The sequence below is a fragment of the Ctenocephalides felis genome, unplaced genomic scaffold, assembly GCF_003426905.1.
Source record: "Ctenocephalides felis isolate EL2017-DRISC unplaced genomic scaffold, ASM342690v1 CF-g0.4_SCAFFOLD_00845, whole genome shotgun sequence".
Taxonomy (NCBI): Eukaryota; Metazoa; Arthropoda; class Insecta; order Siphonaptera; family Pulicidae; genus Ctenocephalides; species Ctenocephalides felis.
Window position 1 is genome coordinate 3,247,236 of NW_020536999.1, and position 24,218 is coordinate 3,271,453.

The window sequence follows — 24,218 nt, forward strand, 5'->3', positions numbered from 1 at the left end:
GATCCAAAAAAACATTCAGTTCGTAATGACCGGGAAAAGTGGTTATTAGTTTTTGGCAAAGGTAGGCCCAGCGGTTTCGGAGATACAAAGCTAAATGTTAAAAAGATGGCAGTTTTTGAGAGAATTAAGCGTCCGATTTAAATGATTCAAAGAACTTTCTGCTTGTTTCAACAAAACAATTGCTTTTGGAAAAAAAATTTTTGTTTCTAATTTTTTTTTCAAAAAATATTTTTGTAATTTTGGATTAAAAATTTACAGTCTGAGCGCCACTCTGGTAGAAATGTTTACCCAAGTGCGTTTAGACTGTTTATGTATTGGAGCACTTTTCTAATTTTTGTGAGAAAATATTTAAAAATGTGTAAGTGCCGCCAAGCTAAGCACAGTATAAGTGTCGCACAGAATTATTTGCAAATGCGTTTCGACTGAGACTATAGGAAGCACTTTTTCAATTTAGGCAACTATTTTTTTTTGAAATTGAATTCGAAATGAAATGACGATTGTTAATGTTCTGGAGATAAATTGATTTATGATTTACATTTGTTAATTAAAGTTACAGCATTTGTATAATATTATATTTGAAAACGTTTAAAATTTCTTGAATGTTTTATTACGGTACGGGAAGTTCCAGCAATCGTTGCCTTAAGGCACGATGCCATACACTACTAGTTTATTTTTATTTTAAATACTAATTGATGATTTCACTCAAGTACTTTTAATCCAACAGTTGGCCTTTCTCTGCTTGACATCAGACTGGAACTTCTGATTGGATATCCATAGCTCTAACCACTAAACCACGATAAAACACAATCATATAACTACAATGACAAATATTTTGTAGAATTAACTGTCCGAATCCGACGTCCTCGGTTTTTTATCGTGACAACGCAAGTATTTATTTATTATTTAGGTAACGGTTTGGTTTAACTTCTTCTCCTCGGAGTGTTAATACGTTAAGAACACTTTTGGACACGAATCGATTGCCAAAGAATCAATCACGCAAACATACAATCACAACAACTGTTATAATTTATAAATCTTAGTAATAAAAATATTCATTTTCGTTGTTCGAAGTCGATGAATGGATTGATGGTTCAGCTATTTTGATCTATTTCTTATACTTGAGAGTATCTTTATTTTACCAATGTTATTACACAGAGTCCTAGATTTCAAATCATATTTTTTATTTAGTTTAATAAAGTTTTAGTTGAATTTGACAAAGAAAAAATATGAATTATTTGATTAAAAGTTTTCCAACTATTAATTCAAAATACACATATCGGACGTCGATGGCCTTCGATGATTTGTTTTCATGTTAAAAATATATCTTATGCAAAATTTTGGCACATGATCCACTCGAACACTACAATTGTCTTCGCTTTTTGGATGCATTCGAAATTAGGTAATAAAATTTTAGCAGATTAGTAGATCTAATCTAGGATAAGATTATAAGCTCCCTTATTTATAATATTTATCTAACTAACAAAAACAAGGTAAAAGTAAATGAATCTGTTAGGCTTCTACGTCCTTGGTATAAGATAATAGAGTAATCTTATCCAAAAACAGACCTGTTGACTTAAGTATAAATTCAAAAATAGGTTTATCGAATTTAAATATTAAAATAAATTTCCGTAAAAAATGCATAACAAAATATATAAATAGAAAATTAAAGTGATAAAAAGGTGTAAGTGGCATTTATCCTTTGGGCAAGTTTAAATAATCATCTTTAAGAATTACAACGGCCGTGTTCCTGTTTTTTCGAATAATTTTTGAATTTTCAAAATCGGTTCAGAATTTTCACTTGGAGTCATTGTTATTGAGAAAACGTTAAGGTCAAAGGTCACAAATAAAAAATTGCCACCACGTGCAAATTTTTCCAAATGTGGTCTCAAGCGATTAAAAATGACTTGAAACGTCGAAAAACTTAGCTAGAATTAATTTAATAGAATGTACAAGTAATGAAATTTAAACAAGCAGTTATAATAATAATAAAAATTATATATACAATTTTTATAATACGCCAAAGAAAATAATACAAATATAAATAAAAATGAAAATTGTTTCAATCTTTTTTTTGAACTTCCCGTAAAGTAATTTATAACAATCGCAAGAAAATCAAGAATAAAATTTTTTGCATATCTTCACTTTTCAAAGGTTTCTGAACAGTTTGGCATGCCTCAGAAAAAATTAATGTACGTGTGTGTGTGCGGATTCAAAATTTCATCGACGATTTCGGGAACACCGATCAACCGATTTGAATTATTCAAAAACCATTCGATTCGTATTGATGGGGAGACGAGCTGATTAGTTTTTGGCAAAGGCAGCTCCAGCCGTTACGGAGATTCGGGGCAAGAAGTGCCAAAAATGATAATTCAGTTTTTGAAAGAACGAAGTGTCCGATTTGAATGATTCAAAAAACATTTTAATTGTATTTATAAAATGCAGAACTGATTAAATATTTGGGAAAGCAGGTCTAACGATTTCGGAGATCCAATAAAAATGAACATTAGACATATGTACATACAAACCAACAAATATTTTATATAGATTTCAATAATAAGTACAAATTTTGTTATACTTCTTATTTCATTTCGAAAAAATCTACGCAGCCCCGTTTGAAAAAAAAATATAAATTTTCTAAAAATATAAAATACAGAAAAAAAACTTTTCAAAAAAGTTCATTTTCTTCAAAATTCTCAAAATTCTATTTTTTTCAAAGTTTTCAAAAAAACAAAGCTTTTGAAAATTTTAAATAAGTGTACGGGAAGTTCACCAGAAGTATAGTTACTTCTACTTTTTTGTTTCTCAAATCCGATTTTTTAAATTTCTATTAAAAAAAGTTATAATCCGATTCTTCAAGTTTTTTATCATTCTGTATTCTGTACTCAAAAAAAAATATTTTTTGACACAAAGAAAAACCTATTATGGGACGTATCTAGTTCGTTATTAAACATCTACAAAAGACTTATTGTTTTTTATTTTGAATCAATTGTGCGGAAAAGAAACATAAATCAATTTATTAAAAAATCCAGGACTCAACTATATTCACCTATCACACAAATAAATTATTTTAAAAATCTCTAAAAGCGGTTAAACAAATTTTCTAACCTGCAACAACAAGATTCAAATCATCTACTTTTACGGCGTATAGATTCGCCATTATTTGTGCAATTATTTAATTTCCTTCAGTCTCGGCTCGTCAAAACAGGTTTATTAAATAACAACACAAAACTATTCCATAATAATCTGTTGCAGGTATCAAAACAAAAAAAAAACAGAGTCTTTCTTACCTCTTCTTCTAACATGGCAAGAAACGAGTCCTTGGAGAGATGGATAATGCAATTATACTATTATGTACACTATACACAAACACTGAATACACTTGTTATTATTAAAATGTAAAATGGATAATAGAATTTAGTTTTGCACAATTAGAATACGTTTTGGTGTTTAAATTTGTGTAAATTGAACGAGAGTGACGTGAATTCGATGTTTACCGTTTGCCGGCGCCGCGTGCACTGAAGTTAATTCATGTTCGGTGTCTTGTTCAACACGGAAATTAGTGTTGCCATCTCACAAGAAAGAATGGCGTGAAGTAAGGTATTAATCAGGCGCGTTTTTCAAATTCAAATTTAACATTTGTAGTTGAAAGTGTTTCGTTTGATATTACTAGTTTTTTTATTGTAAAATCAGATAATTTGCACATAAAATAAAGATAATATGTGAAAAAAACGAACTAGTGGTGTATGGCATCGTGCCTTAAGGCAAATTGCTGGAACTTTCCGTACCGTAATGAAATATTCGATAAATATTAAATATTTTCAAATAGATATATTATAAATACTGTAACTGAGAGGGGACAATTCTGCCTCATAAAATAGCGTTGTCATAGCAACAGGACTTGTTTGCTATGACAACGTGTGTCTCTAAAACGGCTGAACCGGCCCTTTCGAAAAACTATTCAGCATAAGTAGGAATCGAATGCTTTTTGAAAAACATTTTGAAAGAAACACATTCTTTATTAATTATACATTTCGTCACTTGATGTGTATCAAGATAAAAACACTAATAAACTTAAAGCAGTATTAATAGTTATAAAAAAAATGCTTTTTGAAATTTAATAGGATAAGAATAACTTTTAACTAATAATTTAAATCAAATACTAAAAGAGCGAACATAATGCCTTATAGACAAAATGATGTTTTTTAGTTAGCAATCGAAACTAAAATCTTTTATTAGTGTTTTTGTCCTGGTTTGATTTGTTGAATGATGACACACATGAAGCGTCAAAACGTATAATAAAGAATGTTTTTCATTTTTTCACATTTTTTTAATTGGATGAATGGGCTGCTAATTATTTAAAATGTGTTTTATATATAAAGTTCTTTTATATATAAATTTACTTACATCTGTTATGATGTATGTAAATAAACTAATTCTAAACGATTATTTAGTTTTTGATAAATCATTTTGAAGTTCGTTAAGTAAATTTGTCAACGTAATTTTTAGGATGTATGTGATGTGAAAAAAAAAGGAAAAATTGCAAATAACGAAATGTCATTGTTTAAAATTTAAAATGTTTGAGATATTCTTTGCCATTGAAAACTGGGGACCCCTGGTAATAATGTATATTAAATTATTACTAAGAAAAATGTAATTCAGATATTATAATTACTGAGAACCAGTTAAAATATGATACGAGGTTATAAAAATTACTGGCTAAAAGACTTCCATTTCGATATAATGTGAAAATCAAAACTTTTCATATTATTTAAAACAGTTCTACATTTAACATCGCTCATATTGATGAACATATATGCATTTTGGTGTGAACAGTAATTTAATATATATATATATATATATATATATATATATATATTTAAGTACACAATAAAAAAAAATATATAGATGTGGGTACAGAACAAGGTCTGTCGAGTCATCTAGTATATATATATATATATAAATATTGAGATTCCACTATCTTTAGATTTAGAATAAAAAAAACGCTTACACTAAAAATCAATAAATGCCATATTGAATTAATATACCAAATGCATACAAACTTTCGGTTTTAAATTTGTGTTAATTTATTTTACTTCATGTTCTAAAAATATATCTATCAAGTTAATAATGAAAGCCTATCAAACATATCTCGAATACTAAGTCTTTTAAAAGGTTGTCTAAAGATTTTAAATTTCCAGGCTAGAGTTAATTTATTTTAGGAGCACGGGGTAATATAAACTACAATTTATAAGAAATACAAGAATACAGCTTATATATTATATAATATACATTTATACAAAAGCCTATATACTTATTGAAATTAAACCTCTCTTAGCTTAGTTATAAACTTAAAAGTACATACTTAACATTAACATATCTATGCCTATAAACACATGTATAATATAATGTCCATGTTATCTAACCGAGCCCTACTAATACTGATCATAAAAGAGATACAAAAGTTTTAACCCTATACTAACAGCTAATAATAGTACAAAGTTTTCATTCCAAAACTCTAAGGAAACACAACAAAACATATTCCATTCTACATCGACAGACTACACACTCATAAACGTTTTTCTCAGATTTTATATTAAACAAAAAGTTACGTACAAACAAAAAATATAAACAAGTTATTAACAGTTGTAAAAAAAGTGCGCGCGCGGTTGCCTCGACCATCGTTGGCAAATTGGAATTTGCTCTAGGCCAAAAAATATTTCCATCAAAAATATATACATATATAAAGATATGACATATTAAACATAAAAAAAACATGTGGGAATTTAAATTTTGTTCAAAGTTGGATCATCGATGAGGAGGTTGTGTGTGTGTGTTTTTAGCGGCGATAAGGATGGTAGCTGCCTCCTGCTTCCCTGCTGCGCTCACGTTTTATACTGGTGCTCCTTTGACCGTCACCACCTCCTGAAAATTGAAGAAAATTAAATCAAAAATCGGAAAAAAGAAATTATTAATAGGTGGTCTTTGTATGTGTATCTAGCTCACCCGCTAGCTAGATTGTTTGAATCAATGGTAAAAAAAGCATTGGTTCAAACCACCGTAATCAGCGCCATATGTTACGAACAAAATTGTAATAGCTGTACTAATTATTAATATTAATTAAAATGCAGGTTAATTCACGGATATTAATCCTGTCATAATAAACGTTAATTATCTAATTATCTAATTACTTCATACAGCAGTGTCACTCCTGCGGAAAACACTCGCGTAGCAAAAGGGTTAAGGATAATTGTAGGATGATTTGTTAGAGGAATTAAATAGGACTTCACAATGCTTATAATCCAATAAGTTTGCTGCTTCGTTATCTTACAGTAAGATAAGAGATCGAGAGCAAACATGGCAAATGTCCACAGATGTCATTAAAGCCAATGGCTATAGAATTATGAGCTTTTTGAGAAATTTAACGGATGAGCATTGGTACAGAACCCATAAAAATATAAACAAAATTTGTTATTATTAAAATCTCTATAACAAATGTGATAATCTGATGCACCTATATCTAATGATGATTTTTGACCGCCAAATGCCTTTTTTTTCTTTTTTACCAGATCTCCAAAACCGCTAGATCTGCCTTCTCAAAATTTTTATCAGTTCTAAATTTTTTCAATACAAATAAAATGTTTTCAGAATTATTCATATCCGACGTTCCGTTCTCTCAAAAACTGAGTTACAGTTTATGGCACTTTTTGTCCTGTATCTCTGAAACGGCTAGGCCTACCTTAGCCAAAAACTAATCAGCACATCTCCCTATCAATAGGAATAGAATGCTTGTTGAATCATTCAAACCAGTTGACCAGTGCGTCCAAAATCGTAGACGAAAAATTGTATCCGCACACACACACATTCGGTTTTTCTAAACTATGCCAAAATGTTCAAAAACCTCTGGAACGTAAATATATGCAAAAATTTACTTTTTCGATTTTTAGACTATGGGAAGTTAACAAAAAGTTACTATTTATCCTACATAATCCAAAGAAGTTTGATTAAAACACGTCATTGGATCAGGTAACGAAACTTACCTGGTACAAGAACTAAAAACTACTTTGCCTAGAAACCAAACATTTCTAATCTTAAAAAAATGAAGACTACTCGTACTTTTCTACGTCTATCAAAAATGAACCAAAACAAAAAACGAAAAGCTAACTCTAAATCCGCCAATAGTCCAGAAGAGCTAGACATTAATTTATAGTACAAGGAACGTCCTTTAATCACGTGATTAGATTTTTGAACCCCCCTCTTGCTTGGTGATACGTAGTGATATTCAAAATTACCCCAATCCCTTTTTTGAACCACCTCGAAAATCACATGTATTATAAGTTAAAGAGAAAAAATTGTAATATTTGTATTTTTTTCTGAAAATGTTTCAATTTTTTAAAAAAATTAGTTACTTAGTAAACCCCTCCCTCTCCCACGTGATATTTCGTGATTTCTTGTCAAACCCTCCCTTCACCTAAAAACCTTAAGCGATTAATGGACGCCCCCACAGAAGTTTTTAAAAAAAGTTCATCTGAAAAATACCAAAACTTTGATCTAAATGAAATAAAAAGCTAACTCGCCTTTGAGCCTACCAATGATAATTCTCTGATATAAACGCTCCAAAAACAACTTTATTTGAAAAACTAATCCGAATGCTACAGTCATCTGTCTAATCTAAACTAAAAAACTAAGACTATCCAAGCAAATAGTATGTCTGTAGCTATTAGCGTATATTTTGAAAATGTCAGCCTAAAAACAAACTATTTACAAAAAAAAAACAAATACATATAACAGAATTGAAAAAAAAAAAATAGAAATGCTTACTGTACATCTGTCAAACAAACTAAAAAAGGAAATTTTCACTCTAAATCCACATGACCTAAAGGAACTAGATATAAATTCTAAAAATTACTTCATCTAAATTAAACTTTGATCTAAAAAAAAAAACAAAATTCTCTCTTATCTAAATTAGATGGCATTAAACAAGAGCCTATGAGTCTACCAATGACAATTTTCTGGTACAAGAACTCCAGAAACTACATTTAAAAAACCAAACTGAATGCTACCAAGCATGTACCTGATTTAAACTAAAAGAACGAGAAAAAACTAGAATTTTGACAAAAACAATCCACAGATATATGTTAAAAATTATCACACTAAAAAACCGACCAAAATATCTAACAAATACTTGGGCGTCTTGCTGACTTGTACAGCAGCGTAAAAACCACCAAACATATCCAAGTTGAAAAAATAAAACAAACAAAAATAATACTCGTACATCTATACATTTACCAAACAAAAATTAACTAGTGGTGCATGGCATCGTGTCTTAAGGCGAATTATTGGAACTTCCCTTACTGTAATAAAATATTCGAAAAATAACAGACAAGACACACAAATAACAGACAAGAGACCAGTGTGGGATACATAAAGGTATTTCCTTTGCTATTCAAAAAAAAAAAAACACACACAATGTTCATAAACTACTAAAACGTGCAGATATGCAAAAAAAATCGTTTTCAATTTTTGGACTATTACTATAACTTACCCTAAAGGAAGATAAAAAAAAATGAAATGCTAACTCTAAATCTACATGATACAGAAGGAGCTAGATATTGATTCTTTAAAAAGTTCATCCAAAATTCCTAATCAAAAAGTTGATCTAAGTCATGGGTTCTCAAACTTATTTGTGTCGCAAATTTCTTAGACTTTGCCATGGACCCCCCTCTATTTAGCCGATATTGATCTTTTATAAATTTGTATTTGTACTACCATTCAGTATTAAACATTTAAAATAAGGATACTAATCCAAGTTAAGATATTTATTAATAATAATAAATTAGATATAAACAAGTCGCGTGTGATCCACTATCGTGAATCTCTATAATTCCTTTTTATTGACGTGGACCCCTTGAAAGTTGTCATGGAACCCTGTCTTTGAGTCTATTAACAAAAATTTCCTGGCACAATAGCTCCAAAAACTATTACATCTAAAAAAACAAAAAGCAGAATGCTACCAAGCAGAATGCTACCTAACCTAAACTAATGTAGGAAACAAAAAACTCACTCACTAGTAATAATCTAGTTTATTGCCGTCGTCCAAAAAAAACGTACCAAATCTATGGGTGGTATGATGATGAATGATCAATTATCATTTACCCGTGGACAGCGAAGCGTCCTTGTACGGGCTACCGGCGCCGCTGCCGCCGCTCCCGACCGTCGTGTAACCGCAAGAGGTGAGCACCGGCGTCTGCTGCTGCTGCTGCGACATCAGCCTCGGCGAAGAATTGGGCGACGTCGACGACACCGACGAGCTCGTCGTGCAGGTGTACAGGGTGCGCGGAATCGGCGAACGGCGGGTCGAAGTCGGATTACCGCCGGATAGTTGCTGCTCATCCTGCTGTTGCTGGTGGTGGTGGTGCTGATGGTGGTGGTGTTGGTGTTGGAGTGTCGGTTGGTACGGGGAGTACATGGCTGAAATGAGAAAGGAGTCGGATGGGATGGAAGGATTGAGGATTATTTGAATGATGGATGATAAATGGTTATTGTGTTGTCATAAAGGAATACTGTTGTGTTCGTGTTTGCATGTGTCGGTTAACCAGTCAACTGTATATTACGCATATTGCCGATTATAAATAGCCAATTTATTATTTTGCTTTGTCTCCCTCTCCGAACGTGAATTATCAAGTTGGTTAATAGTAATAAGTTATTATCAAATTTGGCAGTTTGGCTAATATAAAATTTCGTAAACGAGCTGAAAGTTTAAGAAAAATATGTTCTTCAAATCTCGAGCATTCTTAAGACGTCATATTTGTGCATCTCCAAACTTATAGAAATTTTTTGAAATTATGAACTTTTTTCAAAGCAATCGCGCTGCGAAAAATTTTAAAAATATTTCAAAATATAAATAAAAACTCAAAATATTCAAAATTTTAATTATAGTTTTTGGTACGGGAATAATATATAAAAACAATTTAAGTAAAATTTTCGGGATAGGGCAGCATTTTTGTCAGTGCCCCAGTACGCCAAATTTCTAAATCCGGCCCTGATGAGCATTCGGAGTATTTCACTCCGAATGCTCATCGGAGTGATTCGGAGTATTTGGTTTCAGTCAATTTAATAAGGGTTATTGCTCACTAGAGCTATGTTTTTAAAATAATTTTGTATTGGTTCACTCATTTTGTAAAGATATTGGAATAAAAATATGCACTTATGACCAAAATTGGGTTCAAAAGGAAAAGGTACTCTTGGATTTTCATTGACAATTAGTAATGAAGCTGAACGTCATGTTTCCATGACGAGTATAATCGTCAAATTCGTATTGAAGAAGGAGTTAATGCGTCGAGATTTGTCATTTTGGTCATTTTTGGAGGAAATGCGAAGGGGTAAAGAAAATTCATGGGAACATAGGGGTTTATTAAGGCAGAACTCGTAATTCATTAAAAGATATGAAGTCCATTCATCGAAGACATTAACTTAACTTATGGAGAATATAGAGTTGATCAAGAATATGGAGTATAATATAGAGTTAATAGATGAAGAATATAGAGATAATCAATAGAGAGTATGGATTTGATCAATGAAGGATGCAGAAATTAAAAACAGAGTATGGAGATCAAAATTCATGAAAAACAGAGATCATTCATGGAGGACATGGAATTCATTCGTAGAGAACATGAAGTTCATTCATGAAGGATATAAAATTCGTTTATGGGGCGCGTGAAATTCATTCATGGAGGGCAGACAAGGAATTCATTCATGCATGACATGGAGTTCATAAATGAAGGGCGTAGATTTCATTCATGAAGTACATGGAATTCATTCATAGAGGACATGGAATTCATAAAGGACATGAAGTTCATCCATCGAGGACGTGGAGTTTATTCATGGAGGACATGGAATTCATTCATGGAGAATGTCGAGTTCATAATGAAGGACGCAGAGGTAATTAATGGAGAACGTAGAGTTCATTCATGGAGGACGTAGGATTCATTCATGAAAGACAGAAAACTCTTTCATGGAGGACATGAAATTCATTCATGAAGAACATAAAATTCATTCATGGAGAACACGTAATTCATTCATGGAGGACATGAAATTCACTCACGAAGGATATAGAGTTCATTCATGGAGGACGTGAAGTTCATTCATGAAAGAAAGAATTCATTTATGGAAGAGATGGTGTTCATTTATGGACGATATCGTGTTCATTAATGGAGGATATGGAGTTCATTAATGAAAGACGTAGGAATCATTCATGGAAGACAGGGAATTCATACATGGAGGACATAAAATTCATTCATGGAGGATACGTAATTCATTCATAGAGGACACGAAATTCATTCATGGAAGGCATCAAGTTCATTCATGGAAGACAGGGAATTCATACATGGAGGGCGCGAATATAAAGTTTATTATAATAAATATAAAATGAATGACTGGTAGAAGGATATGAAAATACGTGAATGATATCATTTATATGCTACGTATATCACTTATATAAATAAGAGAGGATGTAAGTATCTTATGGAGGATAAGAAATTATATGAAGTATATATAATGGATATGTGGAGAACATGCGTTTATCTGAAGGATATATCTTAAATACATGCAGGATATATCATGTATCTTTGGAAGATATGTCATGTCTCAATGAAGGATATAAAAATACGTCATATATGTTGAGTATAAGGAATGATAATCACGTATAGGAGTGCAAAAAAAATGCAGTAGATGTGTCAAGTATGACTTTGTGATGTAAGGAAATATGGATAAGGTACAACAATATTTTACTCCTCACACTTCGTAAAAGATGACAGTCAGTGTACCCGACACACGGCATTTTATTAGTCCGTTATACCCATGCAAAAACCGTTTTGTGTAAGTAATTGTTAAATGCATAAACGTGTTACTATACAAGTCAATATATAGACCGATCACTGGTCAATGTCTTCCTGAAATGTTTCTCGATCATATAATGATGAAAAGATGACGTGCAAGGGGTGATGGGTGAATTTGATAAGAAAACACATTGTTTCAATTTTCAATAATCTAATTTTAATGCTTAAAAGTATTCATTTTTCATAAGATATTTAATGTATGTCCATATACATATATATTACATATACATATATGTTAGTCAGTTTCATTTTTTCTACTATATGAAATAATTAACCATATCATCTCTTTTGTTTTGTTTTCATTTTAATATAAACTTATGTTTAAAGAACGTACTTTTATATATTTATCTTAGTATAATAAGATCTTATCTATTGTTTTATTTAATTTGTTTCGTATCTAAACCCAGGTTTTGATTAAATGTAAAAATCAATTAATATTATTAATTATTTAAGTTAATAACAACAATGACGACTTATTTTTAATAATAATAAAACCATACTCTTTTAGCCATATACATTGTATACACACAATTAAAATCAATATTTATAATTATCATAAGTTTATGTATATTATTATATCAGGACGAAAACTACTACTTGCACAAATTAAATTACCATTACAATAACTAATCATTAATTCGACTATGGGATGTTTTTGTGCTTCGGGTTGGGAGACAGGAGGGGTTATTTTTGTGGGAGGACATACGCTTATAAAAGAAACATATTTTAGATTAAAAAATAATCTTTCGTCGATTTACGCAACTAATATTAATCAATAGAAGTAGCAAGCTATTACAATAATAAAACTTAGCAAAATATTATCAAATAACAATAGTAATACAAATCACTGCTATTTTATAAATACAAATAGAAATTAAATTTTATAGTGTGCTTCTTCGTGGGTCAAGAAATATAATACAATTTAAGATATCTATATATGCGAATACATTACACAGGTTTGGTGATGTGTTTTGCTACGATATACATGCCATGTACATGCGAGTGTTTTGTCTTTGAATTTGAAGACAAAACAGTCGCAATGTTCGATCAATTAATTATCACCATCCCACCAAACGCACAATGTAAAGGCATCGCGTTTGTTTTGTTTTGGTTTTAGTTTAATTTAGTATAGGTTTAGCTCTTCGGAGACGAGTCTCCATTATTCTGATTTTCCGAATTGTCATGTGTTGTTCTGTATTGGGTGTTGTGTATTTCTTTAACAGAAAATGCCAGTTTGGAATCGGTTTGTTGTGGATGCGATAGTTGGTACAACGACAACAGATAGTGTGGGTTGAACGGCCCATAGAAGAACAAGAAGAAGAACGGTCAGTTTCGTGTCGTCGAGTGTCACCAGAAAGCCCCGTCCATCTCTGTGAAATATGAAGAGCAAAACCGGTGTCATTCCAACAAACAAACAAACAATAAACAAAAAACAACTAAAAAAAAAAACAAATAAATTGACATTGACTGCCGCAAAATAATAATCAAATCAAATCTAATCAAATCAAACGAACGACGAGGGCCTGATAAAATTTTGAAAAAAAAACACATCCAACAATACATCATCGAAGGCGTTGTGAACATGTAAACACCGAAGGCGTGTCGGGTGCATCAAAAATAAATAAATAAAAAAATAATAATAAAAAACTAATATTTATAAGCGCGCAACATCCACATCGAGAGTTAACGTCGAAGCTGTTTTTGCTAAATAGAATTTTGCTTAAATTCGTGTGTGTGATTCGAAAAAGAATTATGCAAGGATCTTAAGAGGCTACTTTAAATTTTATCATATACACGTACACATGTACACATCATAAATAATTGTAGCTAATATTTTTCTCCAGCTTATGGCTATCTGAACAAAAAAAAAAGTTTCAGCCTTATGCGACTAATTTGTTAAAATCAATATTAAACCATAAATTAAGATTTTTTTTAGTTGGTAATAATAACCAACATTAAATAATTCTTTTAAAGATATTATAAATACTATTGCAATGTTTATTTCTAGTTACGGTGTTATCCCGACATACGAGTGTTTGAGGAAGGAGTGATTTGTTGCTTCGACATACGAGCAAAATTCCAAGTACGAGTTTAGAGTGGCAAAAAGTAAATATGAAAAACTTCATCAGTTGTAACAATGATGAGTATGACCGATTCATAAACGAGCATGGTTACAAAAGGAATTAAACTCGTATGTCGGGGTACCACTATATTAGGAAATTAAAAAAGATTGCAAAAATGATGAAAACAAAACGATTGAAGTACAGTGATACTCCGTCTTAGGACCGACTCGTCATACGAGCAAAATTCGAGATACGAGCCGACAAAAAAGCGATTAATCACCTAATTTTCTACCTGAGTTTTTTTAAAATCTAAATGTTTTCAAGAAAAATGAAAATTTCTACAATTTTACCAATTTTTTATTTTATTTTTGATGGGGAAGGGTGATGGTAATTTTGAATATTACCACGTATCACCAAGGGCAGGAGAGGACCAAAAATTAAAAAAAAAAAACGATCACGTGATTAATGGACGCCCCCTTAGTTCAGCGGTTTCCAATCCGTGGGGCGCATACGGCACTTTTCAAACAACTATTTACGAAAATAAACCAAAAATTTTGAAATATATAAAAAAAATAAAAAAATATTTTTTTGCATATTTTTACATAATGTTGCATATTAATTTGTAGGCTGGTATAAGTTGAATATGATATAAAATTGTTGAACAAATTAAGGGACACACGACAATTTTTTTTTATCAGAGGAGGAGTGAAAAAGGTTGGAAACCACTGGGTTAATCTAACATCAATTATAACATGGATTTTCGTATATGAAATCGAATTTAACCATCATACAAATATTTAAAGTAAATTAATTTTGATGTCAAAAATCTTTGAATAAAAATCACCCCAAGAAAATGCAACTGGTGCATCGAAATTGTTTGACAAAACTCATTTTCGCAAATATAAGTTGAAAAAAAAAAGCTCTATGGTCCGTTTTTTAAAATGCAAAAACCGGTATAAAGAGAAGTTTTTGACTAGTAATTTGCTATGTTTTTGTAAAATATGTATGTGGTCTAACAATTAACAATAAAGTTTAATTTATTTTCATTATCAAAAAAAACACTTTGGGAACAAATTACCAAAATTTCAATTTATAAAAAAAATGCTTCGACATGCGAACATTAGAAAACCAATTAAGGAAGCGTCCATTAATTACGTGAGGTTTTTAGGGTGAGGGGGTATGTAAAAAAAAATCACGAAATATCACGTGGAGAAAGGAAGGGTTATAATAAGATATCACGTGTATTTACTTTCCGTCTGAATTAAAAAAAAAATCCGGACAAAAAAACAAAAAAATTATAATATTTTATGGTAACTAAAAAAACACGTGATGTTTGGTGGGAAGGGGGGTCAAAAAATCCTTAAAAATCGATCACGTGATTACCGGACGCCCCCCAAGCTCGTAAGTCGAGGTACCACCGTATTTTCTTTTTCACAGATTTTTTTTATTCAGAGCTCACCACAAGCTATTATCATAAATAATATGTATATGTATAAGTTATGTATGTACATACATGCATATACATATAATTGCAGCAAATCTTGTGTACATGTATACGAGCACATTACATTACACCAAAATGCTAATTATTCTAGTAAAAAAACATTATTATATGTATATATAGAGTCGAGGATAGGAAAAAAATTCACAATCCTCGACTCTACCACCAAAAAATTGTGTTGATAACTTTAATTTTAATTCTAGGAATTAATTTAATAAATAACATTAAGTAATTATAAATCACCATTGTAATAAATTAGAAACTTATGGTTGTACGATTTACTTATATCTGTACATCAGTCAAAAATTTTCCTTAAACAAATTTTTGCGTGTGGCTTCTTTTCTTAGTAGTAATAGATTTTTTACATACAAATTTAAATTTTACTTAATAAGATTTTCTATCTTCAGATATACTTAGCGTTTCTTTAAATATAACTATATATTAAGATATCATATTAATTAGTATATAATTAATAACAACTCTTCGTACGATTTCTCTCTATGTCTCACTAATATTTTAAGGTTTGTCTCGATTTAAAGATCTTAGATCTGTAGTAATGAGGAATTTATGGTTATCATAATATATTATATTATTATTATTGTTATAATGAATTTTCTTTTTCACGTTTATATATAGTTTATATAACAGAGGGCAAGAAGGAAAAGATGGGTGCCTTTATAAATATCTATAGAATTTTATATTTTTACTTTATTATATTATTAATAAGTTTAAGATTATTGATTTCGTTACATAGCGATATACAAATATGTGGTTCTGCGCTGGAACCACTTCGGAGAGGGCTTGTTTTCATATTGAGAGGGTAGTAAATGAAAATAAAGTTTCTGAAGAATAATAATAAATATTAATATTTTCAGGTATAGATGGACTCCACAGACACTCCCCCCAAGGAGATGCAAAATGCACCAAATTACAATTAAAAAAAAAAAGATAAGGTTTTGTTCAATTTTATCGACGATAATCTTGCAAATTTCATCACCCAATTTAAAAAAAAAATTAAAGACAAAAGAAAAATAATCTCGCCAACAATTATCAATTTGTTATTTATTACACCGTATTATACGGTAGATACTAGAGTTTGACGGTTTTCAAAAACCGGTTTTAAAAATCGGTTTTTTGGTGAAAATTATAAAATTCGAGAACCGGTTTTTAGTGGAAAAAATCGGTTTTTACTGTATAAAAGGAAAAAATGACAAGTCGATAGACGTGTCCGTTTTTTGAAATCATATTTTATTAAACAAGTAAGTGACAATATTTTAATTAATTAATATATTATATTGTCACTAATTTTTTTTTTAATTTAACAAAAGTTTTTTATTTGAAAATGTATTATTTCCATTTATTTGAACTCTTTCCTTTCAGTACCATAAAAATATTTGCATTCTCATATGTGAAAATTATGCATGAATAACAAATAATTATTTATGTCTTTGCTGATTTTATGTTTTCTCGACGTTTCAAGCCATTCTGAATCGAATGGGACCAATATTGGAAAAAGTGTGAGTGTGTATTACGGAAATTCAAGAATATTACAGAATAATTTAAGCAAAAATTTATTTTTTACATAAATTTCGAAACCCGGTTTTTCAATAAAAATACTATTCGAAAACCGGTTTCTCAGTAAAAATACTATTCAAAAACCGGTTTTTTGAAATGCCGGTTTTTGTATAAACTCTAAGAAATACTTTCCCGAAAAATCGTGTAACTCGAAAAATTGACTTTTATATGAAAAAACCGCGCTAAACGAAAATCACTATAAAAAGCCCTTTTTATCAGTTTTTAATACGAGGAATAACAAATACATTGAACAAAAAATAAATATTAAAATATTTAAAATTAAACGTAATTAATAAATAAAATTAATTCATTTCATTAATAAAACAAGTATAAAAAAAACTATTATCAATATTGCTTTTTCTTTATAGATAAAAATTAAAATTGGTTTGTACAGATATAATCTTTCTTTTACTTTATAGGTTTTAATTTTCATCTGTTGCCTTTGTGAACTGTAATTTTTTTTTATAATTCAAAGATTTTGTAAAAAATAATTCTGTTATTTGCTCATCTTGAATAAATTTATGCTATCAGTTATATATAAACACTAATTAAAAACAAAATTTAAAAACAATCACGCTCTTTGTTTTGATATTTCAAATAAACGAGCTTATAGATACAAAAAATTTAGTTTGGGTCATAAAACAAGGATATCGAAGAAACTGTAACACATTTTGAGGTGTTGTATTCTGAATGTAAAACAATTAAAATGTTATTGCAGATATAAGCAAATTATAGTTCGTGCAATAAATTGCAATAATTGCAATAAATGCAATAAATTTCGTTAAAAAAGATTATTTCTTAAAAACCGTGTAAAATGGGGGATAGGTGAATTGTCGGCAATCTGTAGTTAATTTTACAATAAATATCAAAAAAACAACTTAAGCTATCACCATATATCACCTATATGGTACAAAAAAACTCTGAAAAGAGATTTTTTGTCATGTAAAGCAAATGCTCTTTGCAACAGATATGAATACTATATAAATATATCTATAAATATAGATAACTCTTAGAAAGAATAAATCAATCAGGATAAGTTTGGATTTATACAAAACAATTTTACTGAAGATTTCAAACAAAAAACCAGAAAAAACACAAACACCAAGTTGTCATTGAAAAAAAAATTGCCACGAGAAAAAGAACACGTTTTAATAAAAAAAAAAACGAGTGAAAGGTAAAAATTTTACCATTGGACATGGTCCCAAGAAAATATTTGAAGATGATGAAAAATTATCTATTATTACCCCCCAACAAGCCCCTCCAAAGCGCGCCAGCTCACTAATTCTTTAACTTTACTATAATAATTTTATGTATCATATTAACACACGTAATACCTGCTTTTGTATTGATTTATAATATTTTATAATACTTTAATCTGTGTCATTTAATTTAATAATCTTTTTGTGTGAACAGTTCATCGCCTCGTCATCAAATTTTACACTCAACACGAACAATTTGTAATAGTAATAATCTAATTTGTTTTTTATTATTTTAAATATAAATTTAAGCTACTGGCAAATCGGTGATTAAATTAATAAATTGGCTACTTAAAAACGACGAACTGATTTGATTTAGTTTAGAATATGTTATATATTTAGATTTTCTTTTTAAAACTATGGTGTAGTAAATACGACGAGTTTAAGGTTTATATTAAATCGTTGTTCCTTCTTCCTATAAATAAGAAATTAATTAAAACACGTTTGAGGTCATTTTGTAATTCTTGCATCAAGTTATTCTATTAAATGCATTATGACTTTTCCTGAAACATTGAGATGATACATACGAGACGATACATTTGTTGAACTAAACTAAATAATAAATAAATAAAACTTAAATAGATAACTTATTTAAAATTTAACCAAAACAGTAAAAATTGATCTTACATGGCCACTCTATACAAACAACAAAGCTAAAAAAAATTACAGGCAATCTGGAATTTTTATCAGCTTTTATCGATGGATAGAATGAAGCCTTTACATCAAATCTAAATTTAGTGTAAATACTAAAACTTAATTACTGTTAGTAACATTACTGAAGTATCTTAAAAATTAAGACTAATATTAAAAAATTAAAATAAATTAAAACGTCTTAAAAACTCAAGTGATAAATATTTAAAAAAAATTAATTATAAAAATGATGCATTTAGTTTAAGTACACAAGCACATATTAGTCAAGTGCCAAAATTTGTTCGAAGTAAGTTAGCAAGGATATGAACCTTTATTGAAATCTTTAAATAAATTAAAATATAAAATCATTATGAATAAAATTTCAAAATTGACAAAAATATTTAGTCGTTTGCATCATCTCGATGTACTTCAGAAAATCTATTAAAATGAAAAACATTCCTCACGACAGCTCAACACTCAAAAAATTCTTCGTGACTATGAAACATACACGGACACATTTATAATAAGATTATTGAAACATTTTTTTATATTATAGTTTTTTAATGTAACTACCATTGTAATTATTACTTTAGTTTTAAAGATTAATTATTATTATTATTATTATTAATTATTTAAATTTAAAACTCCACTACAATTTAGTTAAGGGACAGTTAGTATATATTTAGTGTCAACATTAAACCGCAATTAGCAAGAAAGAATTACAAATATATATATATTGAAATATTTGCTCATTTTTTTTTGTTTAATAATATGAACAAACGCAATAGAGTGTTTTGTTTTTAATATTATACAATTTGATTGATCCTTATATTGGAATTTATAATTAAAACTTAGCAGAGAAGATAGTGATCACGCCGATTTTTCGTTTCTATAAATGTTTTCACCATGGAAATAAATTAGAGATGTTTGAGTCGAATACAAATTTTATTTTATATGAAAATCCAAAAAAAAAAAAAAAAAATATATTTATCAAGTGTCGACACACACATGCAAAGACGATTCCTTACAGATTGCACACAGCACTTTATCCTAGCTTCTAATTTAAATAAATTTCTCGCGCGGCAACAATGTTTCATTAAAAATTAAAAAATAAATTAAATACGATTAGATTAAATAAAATTTCTGATGACATCACAACACTACCCACCACACAACACTTTGATTTTTAATATATACCTACATATATAATTTGTCTGGTGTAAATAAAGTAATTATCAATATAAATATCTTTATAGATAGAGTATCTCTTTTTTTAACGATTCATTAAATAATAAGGCTAGATTAAAAAATAAACTTATAGTATTTCTTGCCTAAAGTCGCGTTGTCAAGGTAAAAAGATATATACCTACACGTATCCTATAGTATGAACAAAACATTAAAAAACAAATGGAAAACGCTTATAAATAGATATTTTTTATAATGCATACGGCCCCTTATTTTGAAAATTATTACTATTTTATGTGTATCAGTAGTAAAAATAAGCGTTGTTGTTGCCAAATCCTCAACATTTATACTTAAACTTAATAAAAATATTCATATTACAATGGCATTTGGCAGCAACATTGCATATATTATCATTTTGCATAAATATTGTGATTCCATTTTTATTTTAATTTACAAATTAAACTTAATTATAATTAAATTTAAGGCTTAAGAAGGCGGATAAACATTAATCGCACACGGTCTTAAATATGATAAAATTGTTGCATTTAAATCTAAAATTCATCATCATATCTAAATAGGTATCAATAATCAATTTCTCTATATAAATACAGTAGGTAATGTTAAATGTTAAATGTTAAAGGTTAAGGTTTACTCTTTAAATGTAATTAAAAGTAGTTAGGTACCTTCGTGTCAAATTTACAGACTTATTCATATTAATATTTAAGATCACAACAAAATTAATTAACATTATTATTGTACGGCGGCCGTCGGCCGGCGCGCGCTCCGCCCGGGGGAAGAGAGGTTGCGGGTGCGCGGGTCGAGCGCCGGCCGAACAAACAATCGTCACATTGGATATTCTCTACTTAATTCAATTTAATTTATACAAATTTCACTAGGTGTAAGTAAGGTAGTAGTAGGATAATCTTTTCATTTTTTTAATTTTAGCAACGACATTAAAATATGTTATTCACTATGCAGGTAATATTAATTTTTAATTATTACTATATATGTATGTTATAAACATGCTAATTGCATTTTGAGCTCGCTCTCCCCTCCCTCTCTCTCTCATATCGTTCGTTCTCTCTCTCGCTCTCAAAAATTGTGTCTTAAAAATAGTTAACATATTTTAACTCTATCTTGTCGGAGGCGCTTGGTAGAGCATTATTTTTACTTTAATTTTACTTTAAACTAATTTGAATTATTATTGAAATCGTCGTCCACATACTATTTGTCTTTATCTAAATTTAACAACAGAATGACTATCAATATTAATAAATTTGTTTTCTCTTTAAATCTACGCTATGTTTAATAAATTGTGTACACTTTTCGTTGCTTAATTAACTTCTTAAACAAATCAGTCGATGCTGTAAAAACACTTTGCATGTCTGTGGAAACACGTTGCACCATCGAGCGTGACCACTTGATATATAATTAATTAATTAATTAATATATAATATATATTGCATGTATATACATATTCATATACATACATTTACTACTTTATAATGGTGTATAAATGCTTCAGTTTATATAAATATATATATACATATATACTTTTATATACAACAGCTTTTGTGTGTATCTAAGTATGAAAAATTATATCATATGCTACTATATGCTTGGTGCGCGGATCGAGCCATCAAATAATTGCAGATTCTCGCAGATTTTTTTTAAGGTCAAAACAATTTTCCAATAAACTGGTGGTACAATAACGTATCTGGCCCGATACTATTTTTTTATTAATTCTGTGTTAGTATTGTTTTAAGAAATCATCTGGAAAACAAAAATATATGTGTTTTAGTTTTACTAACTAAAATTCTAATTGTAAGATCATTTATAACTACACAGCTGGTGCAAACATTCCTTCTAGTAATTTAGGACTAATTTAAGACTATTTTGATCTTCGATAGGAAAAAATAATAGAAAAAGGTAAAACAACATCTACGATGACCAATTTCTTAATATTAATCAATGGCCAATTACCATCTTGAAATTGAAGTAATCCATTATTCTGGGTAAAACGCACAACCCCTTTAAAGAGTTTAAAGGAATCTGGCTTAATATATGAGAAGTACAACAAAAATCGACGAAAAGCAAACCAAATGATAAAAGACTAAAAAAATTGATAAATATGAAGACGGGTACAAATTATGTAAAAAAAATCAGTGTGCAAAAACGTATATCAGTGTTTACCAACGCAGAGAATCTCCTTCAAAAAAGAAAAGACTTATCAGATTTATATAAAAATTATCAATGGCGATGTAAAATAAAACGTGTACACTTTCAAGAAATATAAGCCAAGTCAGAAAATTAGATCGGCAAATTACTTGAGAACCAACAACTCATTTTTTATGAACAGAAAAATTCTATACATTTATGTAATATTCACATGCACATTTAAACATGCATATGATAAAACCAATATCATAAAATAGAGAAGGACACATTCGAGAAATGAATTTACTAAAAAAAGTGACCAAACGTTTTTATCCTGAACTAGAAAATATGTAATTAATTCAAATTCAAAGAATTTCAGATAAAAAAAAACTTTACATTTGAAATACAGAAATATTGTTTAGTAAAAACTTACTAATTTTTGATACATAAATTTAATAATTTATGTATCAGTTTGCTAAGTAAAAAATAGATAAGTATATAAATATAATTGAATAAATATTAAGGTGACCATAAGAGATAAAATCCGAAACAGAATGTTGAATTATATTTTAAAGGAATTTGTATACTTTTAAGAATGCAATAGAATTCAGTTATTGTATAAATCAAATTTATAAATTTGTTTACACAGAATCAAACCTTTTTTACCATAATTAACTTTACCAGACACTTCTGTCTGTCCGAGACGTATAAAATTTATATTATAAATTCAAAAAAAAGTAAGCAATAACGCTTTTATTATGTGTAAATTTTGTAAAAATTATTTTAATATATTTTTATTAAAATTTAATATAAAAATTGAGAATCTTTTCAACAATTCTGGACAATCCTTACTTTTAGTAAGGATTAAGTATGAATGTATTTAAAAATTATTTCAAAATTAAATTTAGAAAGTGATTTCACTTTCATATAAGAATAAAAAAATGCAAAAAGGCTATAAAACCAAACTGGTTTTTCATAAAATATGTAAGTCCAAGATTATGAACTCGAAACCATTTTGACAAACCTTTGAATTGCTGTAGCTTTATTATAATCTTTCCCTTCAACAAATTTTCCTTTCGTAACGTGTAATATATTGAATATATTAAAATCAAATGTTGATAACAGCCACCCTAATATATTCATAGAACGCATTCCTTCAAAGTTCGTTATTTCCTTACCGTCACATAAAAATGTTGGAAAACACTGACATATATATGATATAAAAATACTAAAAAAAATCAACCACCATACTAAATCTTTCCATAAATCTCCAGAAATAAATATTTCACTAACACTTCATTAAAATAAACAAAGTGCGCAAAAAAAAAATCTAATAACATGTTCGACCGACGTGTAATAAAAACATAGATGTTCCTCCAAGCGCAGAGAATATTTGTTCCGAACAAAATGAAATGAATGATTTTAACAAAATCTCATCTAGCCCACATCAATAAAAATAAATAATCGGGAATTACATAACATATTACATATATATAGACATATAAATAAGGAATAATAAATAAATATATATATAAACTGCGTAATTGACCTATTGCAACCAATAAACTCAAATATGACTGAACATTAATGACGAGAGCAAATTTTTAGAGCTTGTGATAATTATATGTATACACCAGTAACTCGTTTTGCAAACAGAAAATACAATTTTAAGAAAATGCAGGAAAGCGGTAAACAAAAATTCTCTGTAAAATGACATTGACTGTAATAGAAATAGCTGAAGAACAAATATTTAATACCTAATAAATTTCCAAAGAATCAAGGTAATATATTTTACCTAAGAACAAGTGTTTGTTAATAGAAGTTTTTTTCATAAAACAAAGCTGTTTTAAGAAAACAGCATGAAAAATTCATAACAAGGTCTTTAGAAAGTCTTTTACCTAGCTCTTTAAAAAAATCGATTTTTCTCAAAAAACAATATCAAAAATGAAGCCACAAG

At 29.1% G+C, this 24,218-nt stretch overlaps 2 protein-coding genes across 4 annotated transcripts in view; both read right to left on the minus strand.

The window, feature by feature from the left end:
* The window catches only part of LOC113377446 (chondroitin sulfate synthase 1-like), a 37,999-nt gene extending 34,495 nt beyond the window's left edge, over positions 1 to 3,504 (minus strand). The window contains 1 exon segment of the mRNA XM_026617773.1: positions 3,288 to 3,504. The gene's annotated coding sequence lies outside the window, so the exon portion shown is untranslated.
* A 1,902-nt stretch (positions 3,505 to 5,406) lies between these two features.
* Positions 5,407 to 24,218, minus strand: part of LOC113371286 (heterogeneous nuclear ribonucleoprotein 27C) — a 47,963-nt gene continuing 29,151 nt past the window's right edge. The window contains exon 8 of one of the 3 annotated variants that reach the window (XM_026611921.1): positions 5,407 to 5,922. In XM_026611921.1, the coding sequence (XP_026467706.1) occupies positions 5,837 to 5,922 (86 nt within the window). In that variant the 3' untranslated portion in view covers positions 5,407 to 5,836. Of the gene's footprint in view, positions 5,923 to 12,768; positions 13,265 to 21,843; positions 21,878 to 24,218 lie in introns of those variants that run through there. The other 2 variants (XM_026611929.1, XM_026611937.1) reach the window with 2 other exon arrangements.